This window comes from Pholis gunnellus (assembly GCF_910591455.1).
Source record: "Pholis gunnellus genome assembly, chromosome: 18".
In the NCBI taxonomy this organism is placed as follows: Eukaryota; Metazoa; Chordata; class Actinopteri; order Perciformes; family Pholidae; genus Pholis; species Pholis gunnellus.
Window position 1 is genome coordinate 10,744,066 of NC_136545.1, and position 18,119 is coordinate 10,762,184.

At 42.8% G+C, this 18,119-nt stretch overlaps 1 protein-coding gene across 3 annotated transcripts in view; it reads left to right on the plus strand.

Moving 5' to 3' along the window:
* strbp (spermatid perinuclear RNA binding protein) overlaps positions 1 to 18,119 on the plus strand; it is a 64,595-nt gene extending 46,476 nt beyond the window's left edge. For 2 of the 3 annotated variants that reach the window (XM_079179405.1, XM_079179406.1), the window contains exons 7-19: positions 2,352 to 2,488; positions 3,258 to 3,353; positions 3,784 to 3,895; positions 4,553 to 4,650; positions 5,946 to 6,051; positions 6,724 to 6,807; positions 7,414 to 7,622; positions 8,863 to 9,015; positions 9,240 to 9,374; positions 10,045 to 10,185; positions 10,638 to 10,782; positions 11,154 to 11,207; positions 17,399 to 18,119. In XM_079179405.1, coding sequence (XP_079035531.1) covers positions 2,352 to 2,488; positions 3,258 to 3,353; positions 3,784 to 3,895; positions 4,553 to 4,650; positions 5,946 to 6,051; positions 6,724 to 6,807; positions 7,414 to 7,622; positions 8,863 to 9,015; positions 9,240 to 9,374; positions 10,045 to 10,185; positions 10,638 to 10,782; positions 11,154 to 11,207; positions 17,399 to 17,493 — 1,565 coding nt within the window. In that variant the 3' untranslated portion in view covers positions 17,494 to 18,119. Of the gene's footprint in view, positions 1 to 2,351; positions 2,489 to 3,257; positions 3,354 to 3,783; positions 3,896 to 4,552; positions 4,651 to 5,945; positions 6,052 to 6,723; positions 6,808 to 7,413; positions 7,623 to 8,862; positions 9,016 to 9,239; positions 9,375 to 10,044; positions 10,186 to 10,637; positions 10,783 to 11,153; positions 11,208 to 14,774; positions 15,403 to 17,398 lie in introns of those variants that run through there. The other variant, XM_079179407.1, reaches the window with a different exon arrangement.

Sequence of the window (18,119 nt, forward strand, 5' to 3'; positions counted from 1 at the left end):
CGTCCAACTAGACACTCAGGTCTCAGAGAGAGATGAGAGATAGCGCGGAGGTTAGCCGTACGTCACGCCACGAGCAAGACGGAGAGGACCGCTCGCATTTTTCTCTCTCGCACATCGAGAAGAGCACACGAGCAGCCGCACGGAGGAGGAGACATGCGCGCACACACACGCACACACACACACAGCTGTATTTTGCACCTGACGGATAGAGATGCCTGTCACACTAGATGTCTAATTGCTCAGATATCATCAGGCGCCCGTGGCGTTGAGGGATGTGGGCCAGTCCGTCTAATAGGGTCACATCGTAAAAAAAAAAAGGCGTAACACTTTTACACATTAACACGTGCATTGACAGGCACAGATACCAGTGGTGTTTTACGATGTCGTGTTTCTGTTTCCACTATTTCTGAAAGACACACAAGCTCATGCGCAAACAGCATGGTGCACACATTTAACAGGATTAAAAGCAGTAAGTCTTGGCTATTTAAATGCTTTGATCAATAATGCCTTCTGATTTGATGTCAGGCAATCAATACATTGATTTAATATAGTGCGTGCTAATTTCATCTGCCACTTTAGTCAGTCACCATGTGAATCCAGGTTACCGTGTTTGATTGTATACATTTTTACAAGACTATGTATAGGTTAGTATTGGATAGAATATATGTTATTGCATGCCTGCGTGCTCTTTGAGCTTAGATGCAGGCCACAGAGGGAGGGAGGGAGGGGGCTGTGTACATTTGTAATCGGACTAAAAGAGAGGATGCTGTCGATAACACAGAAGGAGATAATGATTAAAATAAGAGTGCGGAGCGAGGGTTCAGCCAGCAGAGCAGTGGGAGGACGAGCAGGCGAGAGGAGAAACACTATAATGATCCACTAGCAGCAGAGAGGACCCACATGCAGCTGTGTTCCCGCTGACAGACCTTCAGATGCACCGTTACACTCCACATAGAAACACAAATACACACACCACCGCACGCATCGAGACGGTGGGAGAGCCACGCTGCAAGAACGACCGGATGAATTCCAGGGATAACGTGACATAGATGTGCTCAAGCTGCTGCACATTGCGCACATTTGACATTTCAACTTAATATTTCTTCAGGGAAGGATTTTCTTTTCACGGGAGAGGGATTCAGAAAAATATTTACCTAGTCGTGTTTTCATAGAGACCCAAGGGGCTCTTTAGCGTGTTTTATGTCACTTCCACTCGGTCCCGCACACTATAAACCCTCTTCAGAAACCCATGTAACCGCACTCATTCATACACAGCTGCGTTTGATTCGGCTCGCCTTGCACATCAGATACACCGAATACTGAAGTAGCAGAATTGGTGAGCTCGTAGTAACTCAATCATCAGGGTGTGCTTGGCGGCATGAATCAAACGCGTACATATAAAAGCGCAAGAATGCTCCTCTTTTTACCAACCCGATGCTCTGACTAAACCCTGCCTGGATCCCTCCTGTGTTGTGTTTGTCTGAGACTGGGTCAAACTATCTTAGATTTTTTTTCTTTTCTTTTCTTTTCAGTTCTACTTTAGGAGCGCTTGATTCTGTGTTTGCCCAGACAGGGAGTTTGATTTGTTTTCTCTGCAACATATTTCTTTGAACCTGTGAAAATCAAGTGCACCTTAAGTAATCCAGATGAAAAATGAAACTTCTATTTTGACTCCTGCTTGCCGCGGATTGGATCAAAATGAATGAAATCCTCCTCAAATACATAAAGGAGAGATTGATTTACCTTGCTGGGCACAGCGAAATGAACGGATGCGTCTCGACAATGCCCGCACATTAAATCAAACACTCCTGAGGTATTTGTTTGGTGTATGTCTTTGGGGGGGCTCTCCATCCCAAAAAGTTGTCTCCTCCCTCATGACTCCGGTTGCTCTCCCTTTCACTGATTTGTCAGTGACTGGATGGATGAAAACTACCTAATCACTGTTAAACAGTGTGTTTCATTTTCAACACATGTAGTGTATGTATTACTATGTGCTTAAGATGTCAACATGTGATGCAGTTAACACATGTTCGACTTATCACAGTGTTGAAAATGACACACCGTTTATAGACGTGAGGTGGGTTTTTTTTTCTTTCTGTGCATTCATCACAGATCCGTGATCTGTCGAGAGCCGGCGCTTTCTACAAGGAGGAGAACAACTTTGTGGCATGAAAAGCACCTTGTATGTACCAAAAATATCCATGCATGTGTGTTTGTGTATGTGTGCATTCGCACTCAATGCCAAGTGCGTCTGCACACATTCACGCGCACACATTTCAAACACACACACTCAGACATGACGTGTGTGTGTTTCACGTTCTCTACATTGGGTTGTTATTGTTTTGTGGCAGTGTTGGGTGCTGCTGCGCAGACAGTGGAGGCTGAGGAGGAGGAGGAGGAGGAGGAGGAGGAGGAGGAGGGGGAGGTGCTGGATAGACACAGATGTCTGTTGGCCCTGGCAGCGCTGCGACACGCCAAGTGGTTCCAGGTCGGCACCCACTCACTTCCTGTCTTCCTGCCCGATGCTTATTGTAGCCTGACGATTCGCCCAGCGGGCTTAGACTCACTGCCAGCTAATGCTGTGGTGCTAATGATCAGATCAGACTCATCTAGAAGAGATTCAAAGTATGGAAACATGACCTACTATCATCAGTTTTAATTTACACGTTAGAATTATTACAAGTAATCTCAAAGTTAAAGGCAATATGGCTGCTAAACGTGTTTGTATGCATAGTCGTCACCAGTTCAGTTAGCAAGATTGTTGTTTTTACAAATATTACACAAAAAGTGTAATATTGAATGTAAGATGAATGTAAGAAGAATCGTAAGGCTACAAAAGCAATGATTAATACTTGTTTTTTCTTTTTGGCTATTATGTGAACCTGCCTGCTCTGTACAGTATGTCAGTGCTTCCCTTTGATTCCCCTCCCATACCCCCCCCATCTATCTCCCAACTCACTTACCTTACTGACAACATTTTCTTTTATTTAGAGGAATACTTTTAGTAAAACATGATTATATGTTTTATCTTCAAAATGTTTAGTGTCTTCAGAACTCAGGATATTCATTCTCTTGTGGGGGTTTTAGACAGAAACTATCACTTCATTGTAAAGCAGGCTGTTTATCTGTATGTGTTTGCACAAATACCACTCCTCCCGCACTCAACGTGTTCCCTTCCTCCCTCTTTCTGTTAAATCTTCCTTCTTGCATCCCTCCGCCTTTCCTCCTTCTCCCCTCGATCGTTCGATCTCTCTCAGGCTCGAGTGAACGGGCTCAAGTCCTGCGTTATCGTTCTCAGGATACTTCGAGACATGTGCAATAGACACCCCGTCTGGGAACCGCTCAAGGGATGGGTGAGTCTTTTGCCCGTGTTTGAGTGTTAATCCTGTGAAATAACAAGAAAGTCTTCAGCCCCCTTGACCTTTCATTCATTTGAATGCTGTTGCCTGCATTTGTGCATACAAAACACCCTTCATCACCCTGCTGTAATGGGCGGTTCCTATTTTTATTAAAATCTGAATGAGTTGTGCTCAAACGTCATCCATAAGTGAACCGTGTGGCCCGTACAAGGCTGAAGAACCCCAAAACAGGGCGTCATTAATATCTGATTGACAGAAGTACTTTTAATTTTGTTAGCAAGAAAGCTGAATTACGTTTATGTGAGAAAACAGCTAAATATAGCATGTGCACACAACGTTCAAGCAACAGATGGTGAGCCATTTTCAAAAGATCGTCGCATGTTCATCTGTCTTCATATATGTGTGTGTGTGTGTGTGTTTGCAGCCCTTAGAGCTCATCTGCGAGAAGGCAATAGCCACCTGCAACAGACCCCTCGGGGCTGGAGAAGCCCTGCGTCGAGTCATGGAGTGTCTGGCCTCAGGAATACTGCTACCAGGTATGGATCCATGGTGGAAACATGAATATACGCAGCGGGAGAGATTAAAGAAATCGACAGAGGAGCGTGTGTGTGTGTGTGTGTTTCCATGCAAATTGGCATCACTGGTAAGCGTAGCGAGGTTTGGGTTGATGAGCAGATATGCTGTTACACTCTAAGAGAGGTCGACACATTATCAGTGACCCAGCACAGCTGTCTGAGGAAAGTCATTATTATGAGAGCATCTTAATTAGGAGCAGCTGCAGGGTTTCTTACAGAATGTTTCGGCACTCTTAGCAAAACATATTCAAAAGTATGTAAAAGCTGAGTTTAATTTAATATTTTAAAAGGGGAAAGAACAGTGTATATGAATGTTTAATTTTAATCTAGAATGAATGTACAGGGGAGAATATTAACCTGTAGATATAACACAAATGTGGAGCAATTACAGGATGAGGACTTTTACCTTTTGAATTAAGTGACTGGTCTGAATACCTCACAGCCAGTTTGACCAGTTCAATTTAATGATAGCTGCTGTTATTTCATAACAGTGGAGCCTTATTAAATGTTGTTGAGCTGCAGTGTCAGTAAATAAAGTAACAACAACTGACTTTGTGTGTGTGTGTTTGTCTGTGTGTGTCTGTGTGTGTGTGTGTCATCTTCTTTGGCTTCCCCAAGGTGGTCCAGGTTTACACGACCCATGTGAGAAAGAGCAAACGAACACACTAGCCAACATGACCGACCAGCAGGCTGAGGCCATTACCTACCGTGCACAGGTACACACACACACACACACACATCAACTTAAAGACATAGTTGTTATCACCCAGCTGCACTTGCCCTGAGCTGTCAGTGTTTGGGAATCTGTAAGCAACACGCCTATTACCAGACAGAATGACCCCATCACCACCTTAACCACACGATCTGCATGCACAAACACACACACACACTCCAGAAAGCGCTATGTGGTGCTGCATTTTAATGATTGGTGTGGGAAACTATTGCCATTGTAAGCCATAAATCCATCTCTGACACCCCGTGGACAGTATTTGTGTGCGTGCACTTTGGGGCGTGCGTGCCGCCATGTCCTTCTTCACACACACACACACACACACACAAACACACACACACACTCGACTGAGCAAGGCAGCCTCTGAGCCGCATGGCTTAGTGAATCCTGCCGTCCATTTCCCTTTGAAGGCAGCCTGAACGAGGCTGGAATGTCAATGGGGATAATTGTATTGGAGCAGATACAAGAGCAGATATTAGAGAGGGAGCTGTTCTGTCAATGAGCTACACCCAGCCTCATGAATATCTGAGACACTCTACCTCCCTAATGGTTCTGTATTAGCAGAGCCACTGTGGCCCATTCTGCTTATCTTTCTCATTGTTTGTTTGAGGATGTGTACACTAGATTGACAATGATAAATGAACACACACATAACTGGTCGGTATATCTTTGAGTACATACTTGATTTCTCTGTGTTGCAAGATAACTAGTTTTTATAAACACGTCGACATTCATTAATGCACAGACCTGGCCGAGATTTAGTGCTCGTTCACATATGTACACATGTGTCGATGTGCTTCTATGTGTAGACTTGGCCTCTTGATATTTGTGAAGATGAATATCATTACATCAGCCTGAATATTCTAGATTAACTTCTTCTCTGTCTCAGTTATTCAACCAGAATTTACCACCTTTGTCCTACATTAGCACAGCAGCTTTAATGAAAATGCGACCACAAGTCTTCTGTATATCTTGGATACATGTATCAACCTGCAGGGTGTTCATTTTGCATTGGTCCGTGTTATGATGGCTTTACTGACTTAACTGGACGTCTTCTGTTTGACGCAAGCGGGCGTTTAGGAGGCAGGGAAGGTCTAAGAAGCACACTCTCAATTAGCATTATGGGAAAAGTAGGATCTAACTTTCAAGTGCATTACTAAATTACTGGATTACCTCTATGCCAGTATATGAATAGTAAAGGATTTGACTATTAATGTCCTTACTGTCAATAACGTTCTTCTCAGATTTTCTTGATTTTCTCGTGTGTTTTACGTCCAACAGCATGCTCTCAGACTCATGGCGTTCGGGCAGATCTACAAGGTGTTGGAGATGGAGCCTCTTCCCTCAAATAAGCCATCGCAGAAATATCCATGGTCTGATAAAGAAGGTGTGTCTGATTATTTGTCTGTATGTTTCCATTTTGTCTCTGTCTGTGAAAAGGCTTTTTTTCGTCAGTCCGTCTTCCTCATATGAAACATACAGCATTCAGGCAGATGGCTTTCGGTCATAGGTCGGGCTTTCCGTCAAATCTTTTCACACATGACGTGACCTTTTGTGTTTTTTCTACACATTGACGCACTGACAGCGCCGTCAATATTGCTGGCATGCGAAGCGCCACAAAAATATGATGTTTAGCCTGTTTTCTTCCACCACGGTACCCGTGTGTAGTTTATTGAGGAATCTTTCTGCTTTTGTTCATTCTTGGCACATTTTCAAGGCGACTTTCGTGGAAAAATCAATTCGAGCCTTTTGTTTCCTCGTGACGCTGACATGGCAAATTGCCAAAGTATTTACAGATTAAGGTGCATGCAAGAAACAAGTTTATATGTCTTCCCCATCGTTTGACTTTTTTCCGGTCTGCCTGTCTATTCTTGTCTGTGGGTGCTTCTTCTCACATATTGCTTGTTTTCTGGGCCTTAGCCTGAATTTCTCTTCTGTCACACATAAGTGCCTTTGTTTGTGTTTGTGTTCATGTTAACATCTCTTGTAGTCAATGATTGATTAGTAACTTTATGTGTGTTTCTCTCCGGGTCTCTCTCTCTCTCTTGTTTACTCTCAGGCTTAGGTCTGAAGAGGCCATACGAGGATGGAGCAATGGATGACAAGGATCTCATCAAGAAGATGAAGAGGAATCTGAGGAAAGGTAAGAGGGGGAAGGAAAAAACGTATAAGTGTTTAAATCTGTTTCTCAGGCTTTTTCTGTTAATTCACACTAATTATTTTTTATTTTATTTTCATTCCAACCACTAAAAACAAAGCCGCGCAATGCTTAGAGATGGAAGTAATCTTATTCCGTTGTCTGCAGACAAGCATTGCTTCTCTCCTCCACTTCTATATTTTTCCCTGTCTGCTTCTCTCCACATTCCTTTCCATCTCTCGGAGCCGGATCAATAGTATATTGATTGCTAACGTTTTAGTAGGCCACCCAACCATCCCCAGCTCTTTCTTCATGCAAGGAGAAGATGATCCACGCCTAATGGAGACAGAGAGGCATTTTTAGATATTGGCAAACACGACGATAGTGATTGAAAGAGAGCGAAAATAGAGAGGCACCTTTTATTCATCATGAAAACAACCGTCGAGTGTGCTGACAACCTTTTAGAAAATGTGATTTATTGCAAACAGTATCTCTGAATTGACCCAGTCTGTCCAATTCCGGCTGAATAATTGCTACAAAACCTTATTAAATCTATCCTAATATGCTCTACTTTCTACTGTAACCATACCCCCTCCATTCTTTTTGCATTAGTCCTGGACAGTAAAGCCATTGACTCCAACCAGCCAATGAACGCCCTGATGCGGTTGAACCAGATCCGGCCGGGGCTGCAGTATCGCCTGCTGTCCCAGTCGGGCCCGGTTCACGCTCCGGTCTTCACCATGTCGGTGGATCTGGACGGAACCATTTATGAAGCATCTGGATCCTCCAAGAAGACCGCCAAGCTCCACGTCGCTGTTAAGGTAGGCAGGAAAGGGAATGAAAAAGGAGGGGAAGTGCGTGTGTGTGTGTGTGTGTGGTATGCATGTGCAACTGACAGGAGAAAGAACATCGTCTCTGATTTATTTTGAGCTTATTTGGACACAGAGCAGCGAAATGATAAAAGACCCATGAATAAAAAAAAAAGATCATTTTGACTACCTGAAGAAATATCCAAGCTCCAGCTGCAGCCCAAACCTGTGTGTATCTATAAATATGTTTTTGTCTGTGTACGTGCATGTGTGCGTGTGTGTGTGTGTGTGTGTGTGTGTGTGTATATATGTGTAGGGATGGAGGTGGGCAAATCCATGTAATCCCAAAGTGGTTGTGAACATAGAGGCTCTCCAGAGCACAGAGCCAGGCTAATCCGCTATCCGTTCCATTTCCATAAAAGGCTCTTTCTCCCCCTTTTCCATTCTTCTTGTCACTCTCTTTCTTTTTCTCATGTACTCACCTTTTGATCTCCCCTTCTTTCTCTCATTGTATCTCTCTCACTGTATTGGCTGGTTTAGCAGCTGCAACGCAATCACCCATTTGGGTCAAAAACGTGTCACACTTGTATTCTCTCTGTCGTGCATATTGTTCTGAATCACTTTTCTGCTCTGTGTGCTGTTAGGACTCTGTGTGCCGACAGTATATTATAATGTCTTTATTGTAACCATTGTGTGAATTAGATGAAAGTCTGTCATATCAGTACATGCAGTAGACTGCAGTATTGCTGCATCCGGTAGAATTGCTTTTGTTCAAATGTAGTAATTTGTGTCGTTAACACATTTATGGATATGGTTGTGTTTCCTGTTTAGACACTCCTTTTCATTCTTATTGCCCGAGGTAGCAGCTCTCTTCCTTTATGGCTGATAATGCCAATAAAGTCTGTTCAAAACAGAGCCATCACACACAAAGGGTTGTAAATGTGCCGGTGGGAATTTGTTCTCATATTGTAAACTCTATCTCATCCCATTTAGTCTTATTTTATTACATAGATTGTGTATAAGTACAGTGCGTTGTTGTTTTAGTCACTTTGGATTTTCACATCAATGAAAACAACACACCAAGAGTAAATGCATTAATTTAGGCCTGCACAATAGCAGCAAAATACAAATTGTTTTTTTTTGTATAGTTTTTTAATCAGAAAAACTGTCGTAGCAAATGATCTAAGATTTAGTTTTGTCTGCTTTCATTCTAACTCCTTTTTTCCCTTCTAACATCATCTTCCCTCTCTAGGTTCTCCAGGCGATGGGCTACCCGACAGGTTTTGACTCAGACCTGGACCCCATGAGTTCAGACGAGAAGTCGGACGGTGAGGGGAAGAGCGAGACGTCGTCACACACAAGCAATAACCCAGCACACTCCACGGACAGCTCCAACACTCTGGAGGTGGGGATTGAGAAACGTGTGCAGATACACAAATGCTTAAACTAAGTTCAAATCCTTTTAAATCTAAGTCTGACTCTGTAAGTGATTAAAATGTGATGAGGTATCCAAACTTTGTTAAATCTTCAGGCTCAGTCTCCGAGGTTTACTGTCCACCGCGTGCTTTCTAATATAGCAAAGAAGATGCTTTGAAGTTAAATTACTTAAATAATCTTTTCACTCTCCAGGTGCGAACTCAGGGTCCCATACTGACAGCAAGTGGGAAGAACCCCGTCATGGAGCTAAACGAAAAGAGACGAGGCCTCAAGTATGAACTCATCTCTGAAAGTGGAGGCAGCCACGACAAACGCTTTGTTATGGAGGTAAAAGCTTCATGTACACGCACACACACACACACACAGTCTGACTCTGATAAAAGATTACAAAACAAGTAACAGATTGTGCGGCCATGACATATAATCCAAATAGTATAGAATAATATTTCACAAGTACACATGCACTGTAACCAGAGGGAGACACACAGAGAGGCTAAGCCGCGCACACACACACACACACACACACACACACACACACACACACACACACACACACACACACTCAGAAACAGGCTGAAAACCGGCAACGTCAATCAGTCAACTTGGTTCCTGGAGCAGGGCTGTTCTCTGTGGGGTGTGTTGTTTTCCGACATGCCTGGCTGCTCCATCGCTCTGCTGATTGATTAGCAGGCCTACTTGACAGCAGGGCATCGCTAAACAAGCCGTCCTGTTCAGCCAGACTCGCTGGCTGACTCACTGATGACTGATAAACGCATGGGTCTTGGGCAAAATGATTGTGGGATTGTTAGTTTTGACAGAGCTGCAACATAAAATATGAACCCACTAGTAGCATCTATAATTCGAATAGAAAATCCATCGTGGAAAAAATACGTTTTTACCAGATGCCCGAAATGCAATGTGTTCCTTTTTGTCTAACTCGAATCATAAAACATGTTCTGATTGACATTCTGTGTGTGTGTGTGTGTGTGCATGTTAGGTGGAGGTCGATGGACAGAAGTTTCGTGGGGCAGGCCCCAACAAAAAAGTAGCAAAGGCCAGTGCTGCTCTGGCAGCTCTGGAGAAGCTCTTCTCTGGTCCCAACGCAGCTGCAAACAAAAAAAAGAAGATATTGCCTCAGGTGAAGAGATCCACACATACAATACATACCAGGCACAGAGGGCACTGTTTCAGTTTGGGGAATTTGCACATACACAACGAAACATACAATCGAAGCAATCCGCTGTCAGTGCAGCTCTGTAGACGATAATGTTTAATTTATAGCCTTTTGTGATCAGTCACCAATAATTCTGCAGAGCTGTGGGACACTTTGTCCACTTTGTTCACCCATCAGTAATACATGGCACTGTGTTTGTCAAGTGTCTAATCAGATCAATAATTATCTTACACTTATTGTGTCAATGAGCCAACACATTTATTTTATTGCATTAGAACATTGTCTTATGTGTGTGTGTGTGCGTGCTTTATGCCTTATGTCTGTGCAGCGTATTTATGCAGACATACCTCTTTTAATCTATGTATCTAAAAACTGTGTTTATCTCTTCATTATGTTTGAAACACACTCGTCTATAGTGTGTCCGTATCCAGACTAAAGGAGCGCTGGCCGCCGCAGCAGCAGCCTCAGCAGTAGCAGCTCAGGTCGCCAGAGGAAGAGGAAGAGCAGCGCTCGCAAGAGGAGCCTTCGTCAGTGCAGCCGCACCTGGATACGTCACGCAAGGTAGTTAGAGGAGAGCTGTGTGTGGGTTTCTTGTTTTTACTGAGGCAATAAGCTTTATATGTTTATATCTATATATATATATAACTTTACATTTGTTGTAATCACATCAGGTTTTATTGAACATGATATTATTCATGCCCCTTCCTTTTGATTTCAGCTTGTGCTGAACCTCCACTAATATATGACCCTGTTGTTTGTGACTGTACAGTATGTTGATCTTGTTAGGAAGGATAGTAGCTTCCACTCAGGTGCCTTACCCTGAACCTATAAGTGTCTGCTAGAGTGCAGGATGACCAAACATGTTGTTAAATGCAGCCTGGAATTAAACAAGTGCGCAATTGAATTAGACGCTGTAACCTCTTCCCCAACAGGCTTTGGGACACCGTATGGCTACAGCCCTGCTGCAGCAGCTGCTCCTGCATATGGTATGTGCTTCTTCTTTGTTTAGCCTGTCAACCGGTTTTTATCCTCCTTCTACCATCCATAACCTTCTTCCACCTTCTGTCCTCTCTTATACGGTTCCCTTCTAATCCTGCAGAACTTCTAACTATTCATGGGTTAATTAATCATTCATTGGGTTTATGTTACACCGCCAACCCTTCCTCGCCACGTCCTTTCAATTCAATTTCTCCCCTTTTCTCTAAATAAACTTGATCCCATTCTAATCCAAGTTGTAGGGTTTGGCCCAGAGTGTCAGTCACAAGTACACAAAGCCTAAACTGTTGCTTCTTTGTTACGCGCTTCAAGCTATTCAGTCTGTTCTTTGGCTTATTATCCGCTCACCACTTTGATCCTAATCTGCCATTCTCTTCCTCATCTCTTCTGGTTGGATCACCGATCTGTCAGTGAAGAGCTGCCATCGGTCTCAAGCTATAGTCTCTCAAAAGAAACTGATCATAATCGTGATGACACACACATACCTGCTTATCTTAGAATTGAAATGGTAAAGAGTAGGAAACTGTACGATGAAACAGCCACCTCTAACAAACTCTACAAGCTTTCCTATAGTACACCCACGACGCATTGCTTTGCTGCATATATATTTCTGTTGATATTAGCAGAACACATAGTGTGAGTTTGTCACGTTACCCGCCACTTAATTTAGCATAGGGTGACAGGAGGAGCCTTGCCACTGCAGCGCTGCTCCTGTCATATTACTGCTGCTCAGGGGTTTCCATGTCCTCACTGGGCTCTCACACACGCACACACACACACACATGCATGGGCTAAAATCTATACTAATCCTTGACCTTTGACAGCAGAGGTATTGGTGCAAAATTCAGTCACACATGCGTCCCTCTGTCGGACAAGGTCATATTTACCTCGACAGACTCGGCCTTGTGTAGCGTGTGCACACATGTAGCATCGGGAGGCCTTTCTGTCCGTCCTACAGCTTTGAGTTTGAATGGGTCTTATGTGCTAGAAGAAACTGATCCGGGGCCCGAAGCACACGTCTAGTACCCTCCTGAGACCCCATCAGCCCTGAATATGAAGTGCACCTTAGTAGTTCTGTTTATGGTGGAGCTCTACATCCGTTTGGAGTGTTTCGTTTCATTCCCTGGAATCTGCAAAATGTCTTTTTACTGAAATACTCAGAATCCAATGGTAGTTTCTGCTTTAATCAACTAGAAAAATTTAAGCAACGGAATTATTTTGTTGTGTTTGTTAATGGCCGTGACATTCAAAATATTTGAGAAGGCATTCAGTAGGCTGCTTCATGCCTGGCCAATGGAAAGACTTGGCAAATAAATGGGTGATTAAATGCCCTGTTTCTTCTGTGGGGGTGCAGGGCTCTAAACTAAACTTTTGTCCACAACAGAAGTAGCACAACATTTTGGAGCACCACTTAATCGACATGCAAGACAACGCATTCAAATGTTTCATTTATTTTCTTTTTAATATAATAACAGTATTTCCGATAAATGCTTTAGTAATGCATAGATCATTTGCAGAAGTAGCAATGTGCTGTTTTATTTTAAAGGAAAAGTCACAAAGGGATGTGGTGCTTTAATTAAACAAAAATCATTCAATGAAATAGTGCTTTTTTTAAACATGGACATCAAAGAATAAATTCTGCATTCGAAACGGATCAAATCACGAGCAAAAATGCAGCTACAGGAGCCAAACCCACCACTATGAATAAAGTATGTCTGTCATCTTATCAAATGTGACATTCAAATGCATGCGTTCCAGAGACTGGAAAAGTGCCTTTATCTCTCTCGCTCGCTCACACACACACACACACACACACACACACACACACACACACACACACACTCTCATTCACTCCCTGACTTCATCTCCCTTTCTCTCTCTCTCTCTCTCTCTCTCTCTCGGGTGAGCGCTGGAGGCAATATGCAATTACAACTTTCCAAACCGATGACTAATTGTTTTGGGATTGCTTGTGACAGAGCTAGTGTCCACCTTCAGTTGCACTCTCGAAATCAATCTACACACCGTTGATGGATCAGAATTGGTACCTTTTAAGTACGTAATGAATGCCATTAGTGCCATCGCAAACCAGCAGCACACACACACACACACAGAAGATTTTTTTGGGGGGCGGGGGGGTTATTTGCAAGTCACACTGGTGCTCCTGGTTAAAAATGTAGGAGCACTGCCTCCTGATAATGCGCCTAAATGGTCGCAGTCTGGAAGCTTGGGGTGATGAAGCATAAATCTTTGCGCACCGTGTGCCTCTCTGCCACCATGACTCATCAGTATACTCCGTCACGTGTCCTGGTGGGCAATCACTGCGCGTTCAGCTGACTCTGAGCTGTAACCTCCTACAAGTAGGAAGGATGTCAATTCACTGCTATTTGAGAAAGAAAAGATAGACGTTAAAAAACTACAATTATACTCAGAATTGCTGTTTTTTTTGTCTCTGTTAAGCATGGCTTGCTCAGTGGGTCCCTACGTGTGACCAGTGTGGCAAAAAAAAAACACAAATATATACAAAATATTGGATGCACTTGCTGTTAAGATGAGTTAGTTTTCTCTTCATACACCCAGTTGTCTAATGATGTAGAGCTGCAGAAGAGGGGAATAATCAGAAATAGATTTTTTTTTTTTTACACTGATGGTATTATTAATATATTAATATCTCCAGAATAAGAGGAAAATGTGTCCTAATTAGTAAAAATAATCTTTGGGTGGGCCCAATGGGGCTTACATTTCAATCAGAAGGAAGAAAAAAAGGCACATGAAAACACCGGGAACTACTGCTTTTATCTTTTGGAAACAAAGCTTTCATCCTGTTTCCTGCTTTTTGCGCCGTGCTCTGGCACCCGCAGCTGCTTTGGGCTTTCTCGTTGGCAAACACACAATGCCTTCTAGAATCCCGCAGGGCTCACGAGGACACTAGCACATTCTGTGGAGAACAGGATGTTGCATTACGTCTGAGGACACAGCGCATTAGATCACTGAACATATACATTATGACCCAGTTCCTATAGATTACAGCACAGTACCAACCACAACTTCTCCTGCTCAACTGTCCCCTTTTAAATAATTATTCCACTTTATTACAACCTGGGTCCTAGGTTTGTCTATCATGTCAATAATAACAACTTGGTACTCACCAAGGGAATTGCTTAGATGTGGCAATGTGACATCATTGAAAAGAACCAAACCCCAGGTATGCCAAACCTATTTGAAAAACAAAACAAAGGAAAGCGTTTCAACGTTGACCTGCACTTCCCAGCAACCAACTTGACATACGTACGGTGTACAATTCATTGAAAGGACCCACGTTGTAATAAACCAAAATGAATCATTAACGTTGGCCATTTGTTTTCCTCTCTTTCATTCTGAATCGCTCTCCTTCTCGGTTCCTCTAACCACCGACGAAAGGGTGTCACTTTGTGTACTCACACACTTCCACTCCCCCTTTGGGAGCCCTCTTAGTGCAGCGTAGTGAGAATAAAAGCACTCGGTGTATTTGTTGCCCTGGACTCATGCAGAGCTGTGCTCTTCTCATGTCTCCCCTCTAGGTTTGCCAAAGAGAATGCTTCTGTTGCCTGTCATGAAAATGCCCACCTACTCCATCCCCCACTACCACTTCTTTTAGCACAGGAGACGCACACACACACACACACACACACACACACACACACACACACACACACACAACAACAACAAGCGCTTTTTCATCCATACCAAACACTTTTATTCAGACTGTACAATTTGCTTTTTTTAAGAAGGGAAACGTTTTTCTACGATATCAATGATGGGAAGAGGATTAAAGACTTGAGCTGAAGATTTTTAAAAGCGATTTTTTGCTTTTTGATTTCTTTCTGTTCCAAAAAAACTTTTTATGAATATGAAAAAATACTGCAGGTTTAAGTTCTTAAGAGATAAAAACTTGAAGGATTTGTACTGTGAATTGTGACCTCATTCTTTGAGTCTAAATTTTATATATATAAATATATATATATATATATATATATATATATCAGCCTTTTGTTATTGTGTTTATTCTTTGCTAGGAAGAGGAGAGCCTTTGCAATATGATACACACAACACACAGTTCTCTGTAAAATAAAAAAGGAAATAATAAAGAGCTGTGTGAAGGATGTATAGGAATAAATTAATAATAATGTTGACAAATGAATAAAGTGTATCTCCTATAAAAGCTGAACACTGCCTGGTGTTTATCTGATTTAAAGGCTTTAATCTGGTAAGAGATTTGCTGCAGTAGCAACTTTTTGTTTTGGGTTGGACTTTGGCTATTTAGAGCAGTTATGTCACCGAACATGAGAAAGGAACTGCCCAAGTCTTTCAAGCTGCACAAAATACTGTGACCTAAACTTACATCAAGCTTTAATATTCCACCCTCATACATGCACAGATTGAATTTCAAGCTTTCTACGTACCTCAGGGCTTCTCCTTATTTCCTTTTGACCCTCAGCTTATAGATATTCAGAGAGAAAGGCAAGAAGACAACGGATGAATTTAGAGAGCTCCTGTTAGAGCCTGCGTGTTGCATTCAGCTGCACGATCCCATTACCTAACGTGGAGATTAATGCTTGGCAGATTTCCCACAGCTATCAGTGGAATCAACTACAGTATAAGCAGAGCCTTAATAGGGAGTCACATTAGCCAGCTGCAGCATCAATTTTAGAGCGCGATACGATATTGTAGTCGGATTCAATTGGTTTAAAATGGCCGAAAAATAGTAAAGACGTGTTACTTCTACATAGACCACTTCTATGTCCCTATATTTTCGGGTTGTCCGTCCGCCCGCCCGCTCGATTCTCGTGAACGCGATATCTCAGGAACGCCTGGAGGGAATTTCTTCATATTTGGCACAAACGTAGCTGATTACGTGATCAAAGTTCAATGTCGCTGTGACCTCACGTCCGTCTCATTCTCGTGAAAGCAATATCTCAGGAACACCTGGAGGGAATTGCATTACATCTGGCACAAACATCCGCACGGACTCAAGGATGAACTGATTGTACTTTGGTGGCCAAAGGTCACTGTGACCTCACAAAACACATTAACTCAAGAAGTGACAGCCTATTTACGACACGTTCACACAAATGGCTAATGAGATAATGGCTAAAATGATGACGTGATGACATTTTGGACAGGCATGGATGTAAAACCACAACTTGATGGGGAGGCTGAGGCCGCATGTGGACCACAAACATAAACTGTGGTGCACATTACAATCAAAAGCAGCAATAAGGGACCCACATGAATTTGTGTTTGAACTGTGTTTTATGTTTCATGTTGTTTCATAATATCAGTACCATTGCTTGTGTGGTTTTGTGTTTGCACTCTTTTGCTCAACCGTCAAAAGAAGGATCAGCACCAACTGAGGTGCTGCAACCTGGGCTCAAAACGACCCCTCTAGACTAAGACAATAAAGATTTACATATCTGACATAAGAATGACCTAATATCACAGGTAAAAACAAATATAAGAGGTGAAAAACGGTACAAAAGAGAATATACTCTGAAGGAGACGGTTATGGTTGATGAACCGGCGAGAGATAAACCCGTCATGACGTGATTACAGCGACGAGGCGCAGCCATTGGCTGAGAGGACCCAGTATGTCGTCCAATGGTTGGTTGAGCTCCATTGAGTTGTCGTGAAACCTTTAAAATGCTATTTGTCTGACATCACCAAAGCTTTATTCCAATCTCACATGCTTGAAGATTAATTTCCAGCTGTTGTATTCTGTTTATTTTCTGTTTTTATGAGTTTATACATGTACTTTGCCATGTGTCTCATGTCACGTTCAGTCTTTACATCGTTTGATTAAATACTTGTTATTAGGCTGTTTCACTCAGCTCCACATGATCACGATTGGAATAGCTGTCACATACACACAGGATATCCATTTTTAATGTATCCGTTCATTTCCTGCTCCTTCTCTGGGACCTGGACCAGTGACAGCAGACCGTCATTCCCCAACGCTCACTCGTGGACTCGCTCTGCAGAAGTCTGGCAGTGTGTGGTCATGTGTTTTGGGGAAGTGGCTTTAGGGGAATGGGATGTGTGTGTATATATATATATAGAGAGATGATGTATATGGATGATATAGTTGAAGATGTGTGTGTAGTAATCGATCATGCTCTATTTGTCTCTGTTCTTGAACTCCCTGCAGGTGGTCTTTTCATTGACAATCCCTTCTACCAGCCGCGGACCATCGCTCCTTTTATCATTCATCTGGGCCCCCAAGATCTCTTCTCTGACTTCTAGGGGCCGCAGGCTGTTGGATACTCTCTTCACATTGTCTGTATACGCGGGACACCTGCTTTTTCTGTCCGTCCAAGCGGGCTGCCTCTCTATCCAGGCGACGGACTCGTCGATCCAAAACTGTTTCCGTTCGATCAGTCCGGCGGGGGGGGGGGGGGGAGAAAAACAACGTTCTGCCCGACAGCAGCGACAGATCTCAACTACTAACCGAGAGGCTCATAGCTCCTATCTTTGTTTTTCCTCTACTCTCCACCCAGATTATCACTTCAGAGGAGAGAAACTACGTGAAGCAATACTCGGATTTTACGAGAAACGTTCAGCTACGACTGTGCGAGGCTGGGCTGAATTTCTTTCTTATAGCAATACACCAGAACTCCTCTCTATCAGCTTACTTACTTGAGAAGAAGTGAATGTCCGACGGAGTTTTACCCAACACAGCATTGCAATAGCTCATTCTGATTGTATATTCATCGTATGTGTGTGTGTGTGTGTGTGTGTGTGTGTACGTGTGGCTATAACATGACTATATACACATCTATGTATGGTGTATGTTTCTATAACGATGTGTTGACAATAATATTACTATATGACAATGTATTTATGTAAATATTCTATAAAATATAACTATT